The following is a 22,596-nucleotide window of genomic DNA, read 5'->3' on the forward strand; positions in this document are numbered from 1 at the left end:
AAGAGCAAGTGTGTTGAAAAATATAGAGTAATGTTAAAAGACAGTAGAGTAGAGTAGAATGGTGAGTATTGAGTATTAAGTGTTGAAAGAATAGAAAAGAATAGAACATCATTTCAAGTAAACTTAGTTTAACTATTTTTGAATAGTCATAGTTATCATTCTTTTAATCTACCGCTCATTCGGAAAGCTGTCTAATCACAAGAAGAACGAGCAAGAAACTTGCACGTTGCTCTTTTAAATAATCATTGTAATATTACATTTCCAATTTGAAATATGCGAATACAAACCACCAAGTAGCACTAATTTATTAGGTTCAAATATTAAGTACATAATAGGATTAAAACAGTCGTAGTGATAAGAGCAGACCAGTCCCTACAAGCAGCACACGTTCACGAGTATGACGTATGAGCCAGCTCGAATATATGTCGAGCGCAGTGATGTTAGGGAGCTCAATGACTCGGAGTTGAGTGTTGAGTAATGTGAAAAGAGAGTAGAGTGGTGAGTGGGGATTGGTGAGTGGGGATTGGTGAGTGGTGAGTGGGGATTGGTGAGTAGTGAGTGATGAGTGATGAGTGGTGAGTGTTGAATGATGACTGGCGTGTTGTGACTGGTGAGTGTTAAGTGATGACTGGTGTGTTGTGAGTGGTGACTGTTGAGTGATGAGTGATGAGTGTTGAGTGATGACTGGTGTGTTGTGAGCGGTGACTGTTGAGCGAGACTGACAGTCCGTAGGAGGAGTTGAGCGTGAGCGCGGCGACGGGCGCGGGCGGGCCCAGCTGCAGCGCCACCAGCGCCGGCTGGAAGCCAGCCGCGCGCCGCACGCCCCCCGCCCCCGCCGCGCCCCGCACCCGCACCCCGCACCCGGCCCCGGGCCCGGCCCCGGACCCGCCCTGCACCAAACACACCCGCACAGTTCAATTTACACAGATAATGAATGCAGAAAGCTAATATCTTCTTATATATAAAATTCTCGTGTCACAATGTTAGTTACCGTACTCCTTCGAATTAGCTTGACCGATTTTTATTAAATTTTATATGCATATTCAGTAGAACTGAGAATCGGCTGCTATCTATTTTTCATACCCCTAAGTGATAAGGATTTTCCACCCCTAACATTTATGATTATTTTTTTATTATGTGTCATTAAAAAATACAAGCAACCCTAAATTTTCACCCTTCTACCATCGACCCCTATTTTTTAATAGCTATTTTAATTAACGTGGCAAAACAACGTTTGCTGGGACAGCCTTTTTACCTTATGCAAGCCATTGATTCATTCAATTACTTAACGTCTAAACTGAGCTATCTTCTTTTTGCCTCTGTTCTGGAACCCGACCAAGGGAGGGCCTTGGCCAGAACGGAGGCAATCCTTTTCAGGCCCGACCAGAATGTAAATGAATAAATGAGACGCCCGTAAAACTCTTATGTAATTCAGGATATATAAGATTTTACATCCTCGTACCTAGTAATCTCCCTGCCCAACGTAAACATATTATTTATTTATTTTCAAACACAAATATTATAAAGTTGATTTGTTGTTATACATTGGACCCCGCACTAGGCGAACATGTATCACGGAAGTCCATAGAGAATTGCCAGATTTATTTATTTATTCATTTAGATGATTAGTAACTATTACAGATCAGCGAGTAGAGTAGATGTGACATATCAGACGAATGAAGATATTTTAGTTTAACTTCATAAAAACATTCCAGAACAATTGTTGATTACATAAAAAGAGAAATTTCAAGTCTACAATCAACTTAACAATTTTTTTTTAATTTCCTTCTTGCGATGATATGTGCAAATCTATTAAACAGCTTACAAACAACTCTGGTACTCTCCCAGAATACTTTCAAGTAGTTCTCTGTAGGGCTGTGTTGTGAATACTGACCCTTCTCGGGTCCGCTTCGGGCGGCAGGCTACGGCCGGCCTCCGCCTCGGGGGAGGGCTCCTCCTCCACCGAGTCTGTTATCACAGGTATCTCCAAAACCTACCGGGAATAGTCACATCACAATTTTATTATATATATTCAAACTAAAATTCAAAAATCATTTATTCATGTAGGACATTTTAGCCGCTTATGAACGTAATGTTTTTACATTATAGTTTTTTTTTTCCTACCGTCCAGTTCGATATATAGATCCAATTGAGAAAAACTGGCAAGATACTCAATTGATTTTTTTAAAGCAAGTTTATTTACAATTTATATTTATATAGGTGTCTATGTCTAACATTACATGAAAATCTGCATGAACAACTATTGCCATGCACGCTCGTCATTCAAGTAATCGTTTAGTGAGTAATAGGCTTTGCTCAGTAAATATGATTTAACAGATGTTTTGAATATATTTAAGGGTAAATCCAACATATCCTTTGGTATCTTATTGTAAATTTTTATACCTATTCCCATAAAAGACCTATTAACTTTTTCTAAACGATACTTGGTGACTATTAACTTTGTTTATATGTGATGTAAACTAGCCGAAAACTGGACTGTTTCTTAAACTAGTTTCTCGAAGAGGTTAAACAGTCTTCTTGCGTTGATTGTAAAATCTTCCACGTCCCACCACGCAGCCATACAGCCTCCGCCTCCGTTTAGCGGAGCGCTTACTCTCCTTAGCTTCTGATGGTCGTGGGTTCGATTCTTAGCACGCTGCACGGTTTGGGATAACAGTTTAGGTGGTGGGTTCTATTCCTTGTACGGTTTGCGGTAACTCACGTGCGTCTCTGCGACGGTGTCGGCCTTGCGGAACTTGAACAGCACGACGTGTCCGTGCGGCAGCGCCACCGCCAGCCGCCGCGACTCCGCGCACAGCGCCAGCTGCTGCACGCTCAGCCACGCCTCCTCCGCGCCGTACGCGCCCCCCGCGCCCCCCGCGCCGCCCCCTCGACGCTCGAACACTGACCACCAACAACCATTAGAACGAGGGAGATCTTGGATCGGTTACATATCTAAATATATATAACTCAAAGGTGACTGACTGACGTAGTGATCTATCACCGCACGGCCCAAACCACTGGACGGATCGGGCTGAAATTTGGCATGCAGGTAGATGTTATGACGTAGGCATCCGCTAAGAAAGGATTTTGATCAATTCTACCCCCGAGGGGATAAAATAAGGGATGTTTGTCTGAAACTTTGTCAATTTTAAACCGATCGGGCTGAGACTTTGCATGCATAAAGCTACTATGACGTAGGCATCCCCTAAGAAAGGATTTTGATAAATTCCACCCCTAAGGGGATAAATTAACGCGAGCGAAACCGCGGACAAAAGTTAGTTTATCTATAAATGTATCTAAATCTCATAACATTTTTTTTGTAATTGTGGATGTCGAAACTTTTTTAAAGCTTATACAGACCGGAAGTTTACCACGATAACAATGTTCATGAACGTCGAAAAATCGAGTTTACAAATAATGTTACAGTGGTAAAATACCGTTTATACAAGTGATTATTTATTATTAAAAACAATATGAATAAAATTTAATAGTTTAAATTTATTTGACGACCTCGGTGGTCTAGCGGTCTAGCACACCGCTTTACGTCCGATGGTCGCGGGTTCGATTCCTCGCACGGCACAAACATTTGTATTCATGAGTATGATTGTTTGTATCGGTCTGGGTATTTTCTATGTATAATATGTATGTATTTACGAAAAAAAAATCTATGTATTTGTATCAATTATCTAGTACCCATAACACAAGCTTTAGCTAGCTTAACTTGGGTCTAGATGACATTGTGTGAATTGTCCAGAGATTATTATTATTATTTTAGGACGATATGAAATAACTAACTAATAACTGTAACATAAATGGAATAAGAAATAAAGATGATATTTAATTGTTTCATGCTGAAAAGAAAAAAAAGTTGTATATTTTTTAATAGTATTTCAGTAAGAGACTCGTCGGCACCGGGGAGTCTTCATGAGGGACTCCTACTACAAGATTTTCTAAAGTAGGCGAGAGTTAATTTATTTTTAACTGCATGCTGCCCACATGTACTCTCTTTCGCATGTAAATAAACTTTTAGGGAAAGTGTGTGACCGTTTATGAAAAGAAATAGAATAGGAAAGAGCCTGTATAGTTCATTGTGGCACTGCACTCACTGGGCCCAACTTTCTGCTGCGTGCTGCTACACCGACCACGACAATGTACCTGTCCCGTCTACATTACGCCACTAAGGAGCAGGACATTGTCGATTATATCCGTACCAAGAGTAACCTGACATTGAGGGTGACGCAGCTGAAGTCGAGTCACAACGCGAGTTTCAAAGCGTTTGTGACCCTGGTCCCCACCGACTTGCTGCCCACCTTTATGAAAGAGGACTACTGGCCGAAAGGTGTGGTATATCGGCGCTACCGTGCCAGATTGCCGTCTTCAGTGCCGTGATCACACAGACTATATCGTTGTATTAGTTTTTAAATATTATATTATATGTATGTTAGTTATAAGGTTTTATAATATGGGCCTAGTTGCCTGAAATAAATGATTAAATAAAAAAAAAAGCGTCTTTTTGCAGTAATTAATCATTGCAAAAATCCCTTATGCAGATTCGCCCGAGTTCCGCCCCACTCTCGGTCGAGGACTACTGCCCCACCAGCCATCTGTTCTATGAGCTACGTGGTCAGCCATTGCCACTTCAGTTACGCAATTCTTCAGGCTAAAGCATCTCTCTATTGAAAGCCCTCTGAGTGATATTCAGCTTATCTATGAGGATACTATGGGCGACCACGTCAATTCATCTTATATATAAGATGGATTGACGTGGTCGTTCTCGTGTCACAGTTTTCGTTCCCATACTTCTCCGAAACGGCTTGACCGATTCTCATGAAATTTTGTGAGCGTATTGAGTAGGTCTGAGAATCGGCCAATATCTATTTTTCATCCCCCTAAATGTTAGGGATAGTCCACTCCTAAATTTTTATTTTTTATTTTTTAGACAAAATTTTTAGTTTCTATTTTTTTATAATACAACATACAAAAATACATACAATCCTAAATTTTCACCCTTCTATCACCAACGCCTATTTTTTTATAGCGTTATTAATTTATATGGCAAAAGAACGTTTGCCGGGACAGCTAGTATATATATAAAATCTAGTATTATATGAAAACACTGGCTAAAATGACAGCAAATCTCACCTTTTGAACATTTCAATTTGTACAATATTTGCACAGTCCCGGCGCTTGCGTCCCAAAATTTGACACTGCCGTCCGCGTGACTGTAACGTAAAAAAAATTGCCGTAAGTACATCTAAATATATATAACTCAAAGGTGACTCACTGACTGACATAGTGATCTATCAACGCACAGCCCAAACCACTGGACGGATCGGGCTGAAATTTGGCATGCAGGTAGATGTTATGACGTAGGCATCCGCTATGAAAGGATTTTGATTAATTCTACCCCCAAGGGGATAAATTAACGCAAGCGAAGCCGCTGGAAAAAGCTAGTACTTTCATATGCATTAAGTGAAAAGCCGTTAATTTGAAATTAGAAATAGACACTTCGATTTTATTTCCAATTAAAATTCAAAATATCTTTATTCATGTAGGTCTATTACAGACTCTTATGATATGTCAAATCTACCGTCGGTTCGGAATGATATCGAGATGAGAAGAACTGAGAAGAAACTCAGCTCGTATTATTTTCAAATAAATGTTGTACATGTTTACAATAATACAGATTCATTTTTTAATTCAAATTTGTGAGAATATAGTGCTCAAAAGCAATTAGTCTAATCAGTGTTCATAACCTGAACAGACCAGTCCCACAAGCGGCACCCGTTCACGAGTATGACGGATCACGTTCACATGTATATATATAATACGATATATTTCGTACCCGGTGAGTATGATCTCGCTGTAGGAACACGAGGCCGGTGCCCATTCTCCGCCGTTGATTGGCCATAACTTCTCGCTGAAGCCTGTGGTTTTTTTGTTAACTTGCCGACCCACAGAGTAGAACGCTGGGATCTGTAACATTTCAAGTTAAATTGTGAATATGTTGTATATATATGACATACAATATCATATAAACTACCCATACAATCAATCTAATACGAAATGTTTATTAACTTATTTTTTATGTACATTTTAAATATATTAACCTTATTAATAAATAAAAGAAATAAATAAATATATATATTCTTTAGTTACTTACATAATATAGTATTATCAATGTAACCTGACATGGAGGTTGACCTCCACGCGGTTTCTCCTCTAATCCATTCTGACAAATTCTTGATGAATAAAATAAACTACTACGAAAATATATTAAATAAAGTAAATCTCACCAGATCTGACGGGCAATCGGCGAAATATGAACAGCAGGTGACTGGCGACTCGTGTATATCCATGGGGTAAGGGTTCTCGAAGCAGGGGTACCCTGGAGACAGCAGGTCGATCACCACCAGGTCGTTCTGCAGCAGCACCACTATTGCGTACGGCTCCTGATAATCTGCAATATGTACGAATAGTCGTGAACGGGTGATCAAAATAGTCATAGTGATCAGGGTCGATCAGTCCCTACAAAGTATGTAGATAGATAAAATTTTTATTCACGTTAACACACATACACACACACACACAAAACACTGTATAATAAAAACAAAAAATAAAAACAGCTATACAATTACATTAGCTAAGTCAACACCAGCACAGTGGAGCACCAGTGGAGGATGATAAGAACATGAGGTCAGGTTAGTCAGTCCATCGTGACCAATTTACCAGGAATTTATCACGATGGTTTCCAGGGGCACCGCGTGGAGGTCAACCTGACATGGTACATTGTTAGCAATAGGGACATTAGTCCACATTACTAACAATCCCCTTACCCCCACCATTCTAACAATGTACCATGTCATGTACCTTCCACACGGTTCCCCCTGGTAATCATCGTGGTAATTTACCATTTACCAAGATGGCTAACCGACTTGACTCTATGCTCATTTTACCATCCTTCCCTGGTGCCCCGCCAACGCAAACCGATAGCTCAGGCGGATGCATCATTATCATCCATAAGGTTTCCAGGGGGAACCGCGTGGATGTCAACCTGACATGGTGCATTGCTAGCAATAAGGTCAATAGGTAAAGGTAGGTAAAGGTAATGTGGATCATTACTAATAATCCCTTTTCCCCCCGGAAGGGATTGTTAGTGATGTGGCCTAATGACTCCATCGCTAGCAATGTACCAAGATAGGTTTTTTTTAGGCAATCAAGCATACGGCCCATCTTATGGTAAATGGTTACCGTAGAACTATGAACGCCTGAAACGCCAGGGGTATCACGTGCGCGTTGCCGACCCTTAAGAAACCTTAATATACCCTTCTTGAAAAACCCCATGCTGTAGTCTCGTGGGAAAACCTCGGCAGGAAGTTCATTCCACAAAGTGTACGCGGGAGGAAGCTCCTCTGAAACCTCACTGTTCGGGACCACTTAGGTTCCAGCGTGTGGAGATGAATTCCCTGTCGATGGCGAGCGGTGCGGTGGTAAAAGGTTAGGTGACTGGACATGGCTGTTTCGGTAAGCGACTGCATGACAAGACTGACTCTACGAGTCGAGCGCCTGCAGTTGCGGGGAATCGGAGGAGGACCTCCACCACGTTGTGTGGGAGTGCTCCCTATACTCCGATCTTAGGGGGAAGCTGCTGGAGGGGATACGTCGCGGTGAAGGCGAAGGAGAGGGTCCGGTGTACTACCCGGACTTGGTGTCTACTGAGGAGAATTTTAGGAGGCTGCGGGAGTTCGCGCATCAGTGGCACCGGAGGCGGAGCGAGTACGAGAGGACTGCTGGCGGTACGCATTCAAGAAGGAGGGCAGCCGCTGAAGACGGAGTACTGCCCGGCACCGAAGCTGTGCAAGTTTCATCCGCTGCCCCAGAAGGGGGAGAAAGCGACAGAGAAATAATTTGTAGGGGTCAAGAGAATGCGTGTTTTTCAGCGCGCATTCCCCGCAGATTCGGCCAGTATAACCGAGAGGTTGGAATGGCCATGGGTTGGTTGAGGTCCCCCTGGAAAATATCGCGATAAATTCCTGGTGAATTTGCAATGATGGACAACTGAGGTCAGTTGATAGTGTCAGTTGATAGTGACAGTTGTAGGGTGTGTTGCGGGTTAATAATAAGATGTTGCTGGTCGAGACGATGTATATTACTGATGATGATAAACTGACAATGTATACATAGAAATAATGATCTTATATACTAAATAACAATAGGAAAATGTAAGGTGGGGTGACACAGTTTAGATACAGCAGTGCCTAGTAGACAATATTGAATTTGTCTTACTAGACATTATTAAATGCATTTATTATTTTATGTATCTAGGTGACTGTGTCCCATAGGGTGATTAGATGAGATTGACCTCAACCTCATCCTACACTGGTGCTCAGCGGAAACCATTAGCACAGGCATCATCCCATAATAAAAATTACACCCTTAAAAAAAATTACAAGTATACCTGCGGCGTGTGGTGTCTCACACAGCGTGACGAAGTCCACCACGCTGTGCTCCATCTCCAGCACGGTGGTGGTTTTGCCGTTCAGCACTGTTATGCTGTGTGTACGGCCAGCCTTATCCGTCGGTAGACCCCCGGAGAATATCACCAGGCTCTCACTGAAACGTTTAAATAACAAAATTATTAAAAATATTTTCTTCAGTATTATATTAGGTCGTTACATATGAAATTGGCGTTTTGTAAGGGAGTAACCTAAAGTCGATACTACGATGGTGGCAAACTAGCATACGGCCCATCTGATGGTAAATGGTTACCGTAGCCTATGGACGCCTGAAACATCAGGGGTGTCACGTGCGCGTTGCCGACCCTAAAGAAACCTTAATATACCCTTCTTGAAAAACCCCATGCTGTAGTCTCATGAGAAAATCTCGGCAGGTAATTCATTCCACAATGTAAGTGTACGCGGGAGGAAGCTCCACTGAAACCTCACTGTTCGGGACACAATTTTAAAGATAGGATTGTGTTTATTAACATTTATAAATAGTACAGCCAAATCACACAGTCATTATTGTTAGCTTCAATACATAAAGAGCACTCGGTTGATTAATTTGTTACTTACATTTCATTCATTAAAAACCATAGCGAGTCACGTGATGTTGGTGGCGTCACGATTATGCCGCCACCAATAGGAATAGAGATAAAGAGGCCGGGAACAAGGAGTGAGCGGGCTGCTCTCACTCTGTTCGAGGCGACCGAGATGATCACACGTGAATGTACAGCGACGCAATATATATGGAGTGTAATTTGGAAAAGGAATAAATTGAAAGTACTGCTGCATTGACGTATCATTTCAGAAACTTCCTAATATTTAATCACTTAAACTTGGTCGTTAAATTCAAATATCACGAAGTACGTCTTTCATTGTAAGTAGCTACTAATCCCCTGTCATTTGAGATATACTTTTTTATCTGTGGCGCTCCGAGTACCTGCGTGTTACTGTCACTGAGACCATAAATTACCAGGACATTTGTCGAGGAGCGTTTTATCTGCGACTCGCCGAAAAATACGATTCGGCAACTTTTTCTCTATACGATTCCAAGTCGACATTTAATCTGTCTGAATGGTTAATTTGCTGGAAGGACTGGTTTCTAGATTGCCGCTACGAGGCTTCGCAATGACGGGGGATATTGGGGGGATGTTTTGGGTTGCCAACTTATTCTATTTAGTCAATATAGCGAACTCCTTGATAAGGCCCCTCCGATCGATCCCCCGTCCAATTCAAACGGGGATCGAAATTACGACGGCCTGAGCCGAGGTTCGAACCTCTAGTGGTACCCTCAGACTAAAGTCGTATCCGTCAGGTGGGAGTTGGCCTTCAGCCGCTCCATAAGTCCTTCCTTGGTTTGGAGTGCCATCTGCACTCGCCCCATAACGTCCGGTGAAGCTGTAAAGGCCAGCTACGGCCAACAGCATTAGGGTAGTCCGAAAATAAAAAGCTAGTACAGATTTTTATATCATCATCATCAGCCCACTGCAATCCACTGCTGGACATAGGCCTCTCCCAAGGCACGCCCCTGGGCACGATCTTCATCCCTTCTCTTCCATTTTTACCCGCAACCCTACGTATGTCGTCGCTCCGCCTAGCTGCGGGGCGTCCTACACTACGTTTGCCAATTCGCGGTCTCCACTCTAGAACACGAGTTGACAAAATTTTTATATAATTCCCGAGAAGTACATGAGAGTTGGACATCCTAGTGGTGGAGACACGGTGATGATCCCAGGAAACGAACCGGAAGGAAGTGGACGACGGCGCTATGAACATTATTTCGTTTATCCTCGATCCGGTAGTTATAGTTAACTGTCCCTTGACCCTACGGTTTTTGTTCTATTACACCTAATTGTATTAGACAGACAGACAGACCAACAGAGTGAATACCGTTATTAGTTCCTTATATTATTTACTAGTGAATCGCCTGGACGTCAATAATCTATACATCTATACATATAAATAAAATTTGAGTGTTTGTTTGTAATATTGAAATAACCGTTTTTTACTACATGCATATGAATATAAATACGGTACATACAACAAAATAACATTTGTTACAATTTTTGTCTGTCTGTCTGTCTGTCGGATATTTGTTCCTATACATATAAATAAAATTGTAGTGTCTGTTTGTACTATTGAAATAACAATTTTTTACTACACGCATATGAATATAAATACGGTACATACACCAAAATAACATTTTTTTCAATTTTTGTCTGTCTGTCTGTTGGTCTGTTTGTTCCTATACATATAAATAAAATTGGAGTGTATGTTTGTAATATTGAAATAACCGTTTTTTACTACATACGTATGAATATAAATACGGTACATTCACCAAAATAAGATTTTATACAATTTTTGTCTGTCTGTATGTCTGTTCCGGCTTATCTCTGAAACCGCTGGACCAATGACGGGACTTTTTTTTGGCAGTTAGCTGATGTAATAATGCGTAACTTAGGCTACTTTTATTTTAGAAAAATAAAGTTAAATTCCACGCGGACGCAGTCGCGGCAACAGCTAGTAAATTAATAAGGAGGTATATACAACTCACCCGGTTCTGTACGTCTTCCATTCCAGTCGCATTATAGGCTTGCAGGGTTCTAACTTGCCGTCTTTATTTGCTTTAGCTGTAAACAATAAGATAAGTAATAAGTAACTGTAATCTTAAATAACTGTAATAGTAATAAATAACTTTTTTTTTCTAATAAAATATAGTCTATGTTCGTCTTTATGGTACGATCTATCTTAACACCAAATTTCATTACGATTCGTTCAGTCTTTTAGTTGTGTATGTAATAAATAGACAGACAATTTCGCATTTATAATATCAACTAGCTACTCGCCCCGGGTGTACGTGTACATATGTACTTATATATATACATATAAACCTTCCTCTTGAATCACTCTACCTATAAAAAAAATCGCATCAAAATCCGTTGCGTAGTTTTAAAGATTCAAGAATACATAGGGACGGACAGATAGCGACAGCGACTTTGTTTTATACTATGTAATGATAACTTCCCGTCCCGGCTTCTCACGGGTATACATATAAACCTACCCTTGAATCACGCTATCTTTTATTTATTTTTATTTATTTAAATAACTTTAATGCACGTCATACATAGGTAAAAAGTACATATGGCGGACTTAACACCTAATGGCATTTTCTACCAGTCAACCATGAGTTGTGCAGAGATAAGTTGTTGGCGGTGCAAACAATAATATATTATTTTATAGAATATACATGAATAAATATATATATATATAAAGAAATTCTTTATAATAATATAATTAAATATTTCAACAATTCAAATTTTGGCGCGTTCCGCGCTGTTGATTGCAAGGAGTGTCAAAGGGAGCTGTCAATAGAAATAACATAAAAATGGATCGTGCAAAAACAAGTGTGCGTGAATAAGGTTATATAAAATATATTATAAAAAGACAGTAATAGTTAAATAATAATTGTAATAAACTTTAAATGTCGTTTCTTTGTTTACAGGTGAGTTATATGTGTGATTCATTATTACAGTGTTAAATAATTGTAGTGGTTTAAAATTAAATAAAACATTTCTTTGTTTACAGAGAAACAAATTTTAGTTTATTTTATAAAGAAACCCTGAAAATATCATTATAAAACGACATTTGTTGTTACAAAAAACAAAATGAACCGGCTACAATTTGAATTTACAGTGATAGCATCAAGTGATGGCAAATCTAATGTACTAGCCATAACCTCTCTAACTACAGAAGACGGAAAATGTTTTGCGATACCAGACGAGTTGAAACCAATAAATAACCATAAAGAAATTACAAAGACGAGTACTTATATAAAGATTAAAAATAGCCTAAAGAAAAGACATCAGACTAGGAAAATATGGATAACATTAAATGAAGAACAAAAACAAACCTATGTTGACGAAGACGGAAATATCCAATTTTTAGATCAATATTTAGAAGAAATTTCTATAGAACAACCAACAGGAAAAGATAACAATCTGCAACAAATTCTGGATAGATTAGTGGAATCCACAGAAAAAAAAGAACATCACAATTTAAAAAATATATCCGAGAAATTTATTATAGAAAAATTCACAAGCAGGAACTCAAATGCAACTCAATGGATGGAGACTTTTGAGAAAGAATGTGTGAGGTTTAATATAATAAAAGATGAAACAAAAATAGAAATATTAAGATTATTTTTAGAAAAAACTTGTTTAGACTGGTATAGTTCTATGGTCACAAAACTGACAGTAAATTCATATTGGACAGAGTGGAAAGAAAAATTTTTGGAAACATTTAAGAATAGAGGATGGGATACGGTAACATATGCATTTGCATTCAGATATAAAGAAGGATTATTAATTGATTATGCGATGAAAAAGGAACGCCTTATATTAGACATTAACAAATCTATAGACTCCAGAACATTGATAGATCTTATTGCAACAGGTCTCCCAGGTTTTATCCTAAACAAAATAAACAGAGAAGAAATCAAAGACAGCACTGATTTATTCAATGAAATTAGAAAATATGAAAGTATGATATACAGAAAAAATACTACGGTAATAAAAAATAGTAAATTAAATTTTAAAATGAAAACCATGGAAAGAAAATCATGTAAAACATGTGAAGAATTAAATAAAGGAATTAGATATCATCCAGAGGAAGCGTGTTGGTTCAATATAAAAAAAAATGAACAAGAGAAAATACTTAGAACAAAAAATGTAAATAGTAACTCTATTATAGAAGTAGACTTAAATACTGAGCAAAAAAACTAGTAAGTACACCATTAATCAAGATCAATATTGTATTAGAAGATAGATTAGAAGTATGTGGCATTTATGATTCAGGCTCACAAATCTCTTTAATAAATTCAAGACTAATCAAAGTAAAAGAAAATAAACACAACATGAATACAGCATACATGAGAACGGTTAATGGTGTAAAGAAAACAGAGGGTTTGATAACAATTAAGATAAAGATTTTTGAAATAGAAGAAGAGGTGGATGTATACATAGTTGAAAATGAAGAATTTGATGATTTCATAATCGGGTTAGATATGATACAGAAATTTAGATTGACCCAAAATGAAAACCTAAAAATAGAACAAATGAAAAGAAAAGATATAAATGAAAAACAGAATAAAATTGATAAAATCTCTAAAGATAAAGAAAGTCAAGACAAGATGAAAGAAACATATTCAATAAATTTTAACGAACACATAGAAGTAGAAGACTTTAAAATTAAAATAAATCATTTAGACAACAAAAAGAAAATAGAAATAGAGAAAATAATTAAAGAATACAAAACAGTCTTTGCAAAAGATAAATATGATGTTGGTATGGTTAAAGATTATGAAGCTCACATAGATTTACTAGTAGATAGATACTGTAGTAAAAGGCCATATCGATGCACAATTGATGATAAAATAGAAATAGAAAAACAGATATCAATGTTACTAAAGAATAAGTTAATAGAAGAATCATACAGTCCCTTTGCAGCTCCGGTGACACTAGCATTTAAAAAAGATGAAAATAAAAGATCAAGATTATGTATAGATTTTAGAGAACTAAACAAAATTATTATGCCACAAGCCCAACCATTTCCATTGATAGATGATTTGATAATAAAGACTAGAAATTGCAAATACTTTACTACATTAGACATAAATTCAGCATTCTGGTCAATACCATTACGGATTGAAGATAGAAGTAAGACAGGATTTGTAACACAAGATGGACACTTCCAGTGGACCTGTCTACCATTTGGATTAAAAACATCACCAGCTATTTTCCAAAGAATTCTTAGCAATATACTACGAAAACACAATCTGACAAGCTATGCTGTTAATTACATTGATGATATTTTAATATACTCATCAACTTTTCAAGAACATATAAGGCATATAAGATATGTATTAGATGCAATAATAGAAGAAGGTTTTAGATTGAAATTTAAGAAATGTACATTTGCTTCAAATTCAGTGAAATATCTGGGCCACATAATTCAAAATAATTCTGTAAGACCGCTAAAGGATAATTTAACGTCAATAAGAGATTTTCCAACACCTAAAACCCAGAAAAATATTAGACAATTCCTAGGGAAAATAAATTTTTATCATGAATATATACCGAGAAGCGCAATAATTTTAGATCCATTACATAAATTATTAAGAAAAAACGAGAAGTTTGTTTGGTCAGAAACATGTGAAAATTCATTTAAACAGATAAAAGAGTATTTATGCTGTCAACCAGTATTAGAAATATATGACAAGAGTTTACCAATAAAAATATATACAGATGCATCTTTAGAAGGTATTGGGGCAATACTGAAACAAACACAACCAGATGGTAAAGATAAGCCAGTGGCATATTTCTCAAAAAAGCTAAATGAAGTTCAAAAAAGAAAAAAGGCAATATACCTAGAGTGTTTAGCGATAAAAGAAGCTGTGAAATACTGGCAACACTGGCTTATTGGAAAAAAGTTTATTATTTACTCAGACCACAAACCTCTTGAAAATATGAATATAAAGGCTAGAACAGATGAAGAATTAGGGGACCTAACATACTATTTATCTCAATATGATTTTGTAATAAAATATATACCTGGTAAAGAAAATTTAGAAGCAGACGCCTTAAGCAGAAACCCTGTATTAGAATCAGAATCTAACAAAGAAGAGATTTTAAAAATAGTGAATTTAATCAAAATAGAAGAAATAATGACAGATCAAGATAAAAATGAAATAATAAAAATATATAAACAGAATTTTATACAGAAAAATCAAATATATTACAAAAAAATTAAAAACCAGTATAAAATTATTCTCTCTGAAGAATTTAGCAAGAAACTTATAAAACAAATACATGAAGATTTATGCCATCTTGGAATCAGGCAGTTACAAAGGAAAGTAAGCCCAATATATACAGCGAAACATTTAACAAGAAACATAATAAATATTTGTAAAAACTGTGAAACCTGTATAAAAAACAAATCAAGACTGGACTTGGACTTGGACTACAGTAGCTAGAGAATATATATATAAATATAATGAGACAGAACATTCAGTTACAGGATTTGCTCCGAAATATTTACTAGATGGCACAAATGTTACCATCCTACCAAATGAACTGAAGGTTCTAAAAAAAGAAGATCAGTGGATTGAAGACAAAAAACTAGCATTAGAGAACACCAAAAGATCACATGATTACAATAAGAAAATATTTGATAAAAACCGAAAGCCATGTGAATTTAATATAGGAGACAGAGTATATGTAGAAAACGGAAACAAATTAAACAGAAAGAAATTAGATGAATTGAAAATTGGTCCTTTTGAAATAGTGGAAAAAATTTCAAACTCAATTTACAGAATCAACACTGGAAACAAGAAAGCTGAATCTACATTATTTCATATAACAAAATTACAACCTATTCAAACAGATAGTGAAGCACATGATGAAGACAATACATTATAAAAAATTCTATGAGAAATTTTCACCCCTGGTGGGGGAGATATAAAGAAATTCTTTATAATAATATAATTAAATATTTCAACAATTCAAATTTTGGCGCGTTCCGCGCTGTTGATTGCAAGGAGTGTCAAAGGGAGCTGTCAATAGAAATAACATAAAAATGGATCGTGCAAAAACAAGTGTGCGTGAATAAGGTTATATAAAATATATTATAAAAAGACAGTAATAGTTAAATAATAATTGTAATAAACTTTAAATGTCGTTTCTTTGTTTACAGGTGAGTTATATGTGTGATTCATTATTACAGTGTTAAATAATTGTAGTGGTTTAAAATTAAATAAAACATTTCTTTGTTTACAGAGAAACAAATTTTAGTTTATTTTATAAAGAAACCCTGAAAATATCATTATATATATACACATGTAACTACATAAATATTCCTACAAATATACACAAAAATACATATACATATACAAAAATATACCATACACACATAAATATATGACCAATAATCTGACAATGAAATAGTGATTACAGCCGACAGTGTAAGCATATTACAATAGATACAATATGATTCGCCTTTTACTGAAAATTGCATTAAAATCTGTTGAGTAATTTAAAAGTTCTAAGCGAACAGACAACGGAAGGAATATTTTATACTATACTCGCCACTGGCCCCAGCTTCGTCCGGGGGTACATGTATTATATATATAAACCTTCCTGCAGAATCACTCTATGTATTAAAAAAAACCCCTTCAAAATCGGTTGCGTAGTTTTAAAGATTCAACCACACATAGGGACGGACAGACAACGGAAGGGATATTTTATACTATACTCGCCACTGGACCCAGCTTCGTCCGGGGGTACATGTATTATATATATAAACCTTCCTGCAGAATCACTCTATGTATTAAAAAAAACCCCTTCAAAATCGGTTGCGTAGTTTTAAAGATTCAACCACACATAGGGACGGACAGACAACGGAAGGGATATTTTATACTATACTCGCCACTGGCCCCAGCTTCGTCCGGGGGTACATGTATTATATATATAAACCTTCCTGCAGAATCACTCTATGTATTAAAAAAAACCCCTTCAAAATCGGTTGCGTAGTTTTAAAGATTCAACCACACATAGGGACGGACAGACAACGGAAGGGATATTTTATACTATACTCGCCACTGGCCCCAGCTTCGTCCGGGGGTACATGTATTATATATATAAACCTTCCTGCAGAATCACTCTATGTATTAAAAAAAACCCCTTCAAAATCGGTTGCGTAGTTTTAAAGATTCAACCACACATAGGGACGGACAGACAACGGAAGGGATATTTTATACTATACTCGCCACTGGCCCCAGCTTCGTCCGGGGGTACATGTATTATATATATAAACCTTCCTGCAGAATCACTCTATGTATTAAAAAAAACCCCTTCAAAATCGGTTGCGTAGTTTTAAAGATTCAACCACACATAGGGACGGACAGACAACGGAAGGGATATTTTATACTATACTCGCCACTGGCCCCAGCTTCGTCCGGGTGTACATGTATATATACTACCTATAAACCTTCCTGTAGAATCACTCTATCCATTAAAAAAAACCGCTTCATAATCCGTTGCGTAGTTTTAAAGATTTAAGCATACATAGGGACGGACAGACAGCGACAGCGACTTTGTTTTATTCTATGTAATGATGATGCTTACTATAAATTTATTCTAATCGATATGCTGTGAGGATTTGGTGTCTCTAAATAGTAATATATAACCTGTAATAAAGATATTTTAACCTAAGTATTTTAAAAATAATACAGTCAATTGAGATATAAATGAAATTAGTGCTGGTTGGTAGTTTGTATTCACACGTTTCGACTTGTAAAATGTAAACTTACAAGGATTGTTTAAAAGAGCAACACACAAGTTTCTTGCTTATTCTTCTTGTGATGAGACAGCTTTCCGAATAAGCGGTAGATTTAAAAAATGTTGACTATTCAAAAGTGCTTAAATTAAGTTTATTTGAATAAATGATTTTCTATTCTATTCTATTCTATTAGATATACTCGGATTGCAATTATTTGTCGTAAATTTGTCTATAGCATTTATGGTACATGTACATACACATATATGATAGTATATTCTTTGGAAATGTTTGTCACACAGCGCCGTCTTGTCTTAAACTAAGCAGAGCTTGTGTTATGAATATTAAACAACAGATACAAATACTTACATACGTTTTTTTAAATACGTAAGTACATAGAAAATACAATACAATTATAAACCTTTTTTTTAAATACATACATAATATACATAAACATACAGACATATAATACAAACAATCGGGGGGAATGTGGATTGATGATCTCATTACTAGCAATGTACTGTGTCAGGTTGACCTCCACGCGGTTCCTCCTGGAAACCATCGTGATAAATTCCCGGTGAATTTGTCACGATGGGCTAACTGACCTGACCTCATGCTCATCTTATCACCCCCCACTGGTGCCCCGCCAGCGTAAACCGTTAGCGCAGGAGGGTGCACCATTCCATTATCAACAAAAAAAAATACAAACAATCATACTCATTAATACAAATAAACATTTGTATTATTAAGTTTGATTCTTTGTATTGATTTGAGTGTTTCTTGTTACTACTGTGCTTGGAATCAAACCCGCGATCATCGAAATATCTACTAGATCGCCGAGGCCATCGACCGAGGTTTGAAATGTCTATTGAACAGAGTAAACAGTTAGTTAATTATAATCCGGTTACGTTACAGCATCTGTTACATTTATCATCTTGTAAAATGGATTATCACTAAATGAATTACGTTCCATTGTCATTTGTTGATTAATATCCGTTGTTTGGCATCGCAACATGGCGGCGCTGGCACCACAACTTGTGTAGTGAACAGGGACGGATCAGTCTAGCAACATTGGGAGCAAATACTCCGGGCCCCATCCTCCAAGGGGCCCGGGCTCCCTCTCCTATTTGAACTATAACAAAATAGTTTTTTGAATCTTCAATATTTACTATTAGCTGTTCGTGACTTCGTCCGCGTGGAATTTAACTTTATTATCCAAAAATAAAAGTAGCCTAAGTTACTCCTTATTACATTAGCTACCTGCAAAAAGAGTCCCGTTAAATTCGGTCCAGCCATTTCAGAGATTAGCCGGAACAAAAAGACTGACAAATATAGTAAAAAATGTTATTTTGGTGTATGTATCGTATTTACATTCATATGCATGTAGTAAAAAACGGTTATTTCAATATTACAAACAGACACTCCAATTTTATTTATATGTATATATGTATTATATGGCTATTTGCGATCGCAAATAACAATTATAATATAGGCAATTCTTTCTATATCCATTCTAAAACCTCGGGTCTCCTCTCACCCAAACGCAATAGCAATATTTCCAATTGAATTTTTGCCATAAATATATACATTCCACGCTACTTGGGTTACTCATATTCCTTGACTGTATATAATTCCAGAATATATAATTTCAATAATTCCAATGTCTTGGACATTATTCGAATTTTTATACCGTTTTGGATTGTTACTACGAATTAGGTGAAGATATTTATTATTTATTTATTTAATAATAATAATAATAATTATTATTATTATATTCTTTATTATTATTATTATATTTATTTATTTAAAACTTTCATCATCATCATCATCATCACCCGGAAGACGTCCACTACTGGACATAGGCCTCCCCCAAAGATCTCCACGACGATCGGTCCTGCGCTGCTCGCATCCAATGCCTTCCAGCGATCTTGACCAGATCATCGGTTGACCTTGCTGGAGGCCTGCCCACGCTGCGTCTTCCGGTCCGTGGTCGCCACTCGAGGACTTTACTGCCCCAACGGCCATCTGTCCTACGAGCTATGTGCCCTGCCCATTGCCACTTCAGAGTCGCAATTCTTTATTTATTCTCGCAATTTAAAACTTTATTGACCAATAAATTATAATACAAAAGACGGAATTAATGCTATAAGCATTCTCTACCAGTCAACTTTCAGGAAGTGCAGAAATACTTGATGGTATTTTAATATAGGTCCTTTATAAATATATATAGGTCCTTTTGTAAAAGATAGGTCCTTTTTTAGTAAAAAATCGAGTGTGCGATATGACGATATCAGATGCCTTCCTTTGAACGTTTCAACGCGTTTAATTATTATAGAAAAGTAGCTGTCCCGGCAAATGTTGTTTTGACATATAAATTAATAACGCTATTAAAAATAGGGGTTGATGATAGAAGGGTGAAAATTTAGGATTGTATGTATTTTTGTATGTTGTATCATAAAAAAATAGAAACTAAAAATTTTGTCTAAAAAATATAAAAAAAAATTTTAGGAGTGGACTACTCCTAACATTTAGGGGGATGAAAAATAGATGTTGGCCGATTCTCAGACCTACTCAATACGCTCACAAAATTTCATGAGAATCGATCAAGCCGTTTCGGAGGAGTATGGGAACGAAAACTGTGACACGAGAATTTTATATATAAGATTTTCATTTCGCGCACGTTTTGTATGAACAGGCAATGATTTCCTTTTAAAATGATTTATAGGCCCCGCGCTGACCTAATCCGACACTGGTTGTTATATACCATGTACCAATTATCAAATTGAACAGACTATATTGCAATGAATATAATAGATTGCGAAATTACAAGTTCAAACCTCGCTTAATGAATCAATTAAATTCAAATTCAATAATCATCTATTCATGTAGGACATTTTAGCCGCTTATGAATGTCAAATTTTTATATTACAATTTTTTCTTACCGTCCAGTTCAGTATATAGATCCAATTGAGAAGAATTGGCAAGAAACTCAATTGAATTACTTCATATCCAAAATATCTTTATTCATGTAGGTCTATTACAGACTCTTATGATATGTCAAATCTACCGTCAGTTCGGAATAAATTCAAGATGAGAATAACTGACAAGAAACTCAGTTCGTATTCTTTTCAAATAAATGTTGTACATGTTTGCAATAATACAGATTCATAATGTAAAGAGATTTATTGATCAGGTTTTAAAAAAAAAAATTGCTCCGAAAAATATTCTTCCTTTACTGTTACTGTTCCTGATATGTGTAAGTAGGTAACTCTAATAGGACAGGTATCATAGAGATATCAAGGTCGTAGTGCTACAGGTTTTACTTAACTGAGGAATGTGTCTATAAAAAGTCATAATTTAATTTAATTATTAAAGAATCATAAAGAAGTTTGATTGTATATTTTAATTATGTATATGTTTTTATTTTATTTCAATTATCACACCCGTGTGAAGCCGGGGCCTGTAGCTAGTCTTATTTAAAAAAATACTACATGCATTGTCACCATCCATGTTTGTGAGGAGACATATATAAATTATATTATTACACTAGCTTTTGCCAGCGGCGGTGTGTGAATACAAACCACCGATTAGCACTAATTCAATGAAATAATAAAATAGAAGAAACATTCAATACACAACAACTGGTTAAACAATTAATAAGAGAAAATAAGTCATAGTGATTAGAGCAGACCAGTCCACACAAGCAGCACCAGTTCACGAGTATGACGGATGAGCCAGCCACCACTGCGCTCGACCATATTTTAGGGAGCCCAATGACCCGGCCCACCACGCCGCCACAAGTCTGGACATTTTAGTGAGCATGACTACTCAAAACACCAGACCACGTCATAGCTACTCACAATTCTATATATTATACTATCATATTCTATACGTGTTTTCATTATTCAGACACCCATACAGTCCACCGATTCATTACAGTAGCATTTATAATGCTCTTATGTCTGTCTACATAAAGGTAAGTAATACGAGAATCGCAATCGAATAGGCTTATGAAAGGGAAACAATTATGTAAGAGGGAGGTGTTGGGGGCTTCAAGGGGGAGATTACCACCTGTTTAACATTAGTTCAAATACATACATCTATAACACAATTGTAAACCACATTTAGTACGTAATTAATATTAACTACCACTAAATATCTTGTATAATTGTGAAAGTTTGTATTTCGATGTCTTCAACGTACGTCAATGCTTTAAACAATCAAATATCCTCACCGTTGCCTCACAGTACATTTATGAAAATATTATGTATACAAGGAAAAACTTAGATAGTTTCAAGAAACTTAAAGACTGTACAAGTAGAAACTTACGCAATAAAAATAAGCTAATTTTACCTAAATGCCGTCTACACAAAGTTAGTAATTCATTTTATGGTAATTGCGTAAGTCTAAATCTTACAGAGAGGCAATTCAAATCTTATATTAAACAAATGTTATGTAAAAAAGCCTATTATAAGATAGATGAATTTATAGATGATAGCAATATATAGCAAGAATAAGTTTATTTGCGGACAACGTTATAATTTATTTTTCATACTGCTTTCTTGATATATGATAGCGTAGCGGCTTTTGTATTGATTGCCGCATGCATCCTTATGTAAAGTGCGAATACTGTAACTACCATATAGTAATTTTTGTAGCTGTGACGTGTGGAATGAGTTGTCATACTCACTAAAATGTCCAGACATGTGGCGGTGTGGTGGGCCGGGTCAATGGGCTCCCTAAAATATGGTCGAGCGCAGTG

The 22,596-nt window shown here is 36.5% G+C and overlaps 2 protein-coding genes across 2 annotated transcripts in view; one reads left to right on the forward strand and one right to left on the reverse strand.

Annotated features, from left to right (window-relative positions):
* LOC131841313 (syntaxin-binding protein 5) overlaps window positions 1–22,596 on the reverse strand; it is a 401,890-nt gene that overhangs the window by 15,406 nt on the left and 363,888 nt on the right. Inside the window, 8 exon segments of the mRNA XM_059189637.1 lie at window positions 724–890; window positions 1,895–1,993; window positions 2,723–2,904; window positions 5,146–5,225; window positions 5,849–5,979; window positions 6,300–6,463; window positions 8,462–8,616; window positions 11,059–11,134. Of these exon segments, the coding sequence (XP_059045620.1) occupies window positions 724–890; window positions 1,895–1,993; window positions 2,723–2,904; window positions 5,146–5,225; window positions 5,849–5,979; window positions 6,300–6,463; window positions 8,462–8,616; window positions 11,059–11,134 (1,054 nt within the window).
* LOC131841306 (uncharacterized) lies at window positions 11,806–15,146 on the forward strand. Its single transcript, XM_059189630.1, has 2 exons — window positions 11,806–12,006; window positions 12,090–15,146. The coding sequence occupies exon 2, from the start codon at window positions 12,170–12,172 to the stop codon at window positions 13,283–13,285; it is 1,116 nt and encodes a 371-aa protein (XP_059045613.1). The 5' UTR covers window positions 11,806–12,006; window positions 12,090–12,169; the 3' UTR covers window positions 13,286–15,146.

The sequence above is a fragment of the Achroia grisella genome, unplaced genomic scaffold (genome assembly GCF_030625045.1).
Source record: "Achroia grisella isolate CSIRO2021 unplaced genomic scaffold, CSIRO_AGI_Agris_v1 utg1581, whole genome shotgun sequence".
Taxonomy (NCBI): Eukaryota; Metazoa; Arthropoda; class Insecta; order Lepidoptera; family Pyralidae; genus Achroia; species Achroia grisella.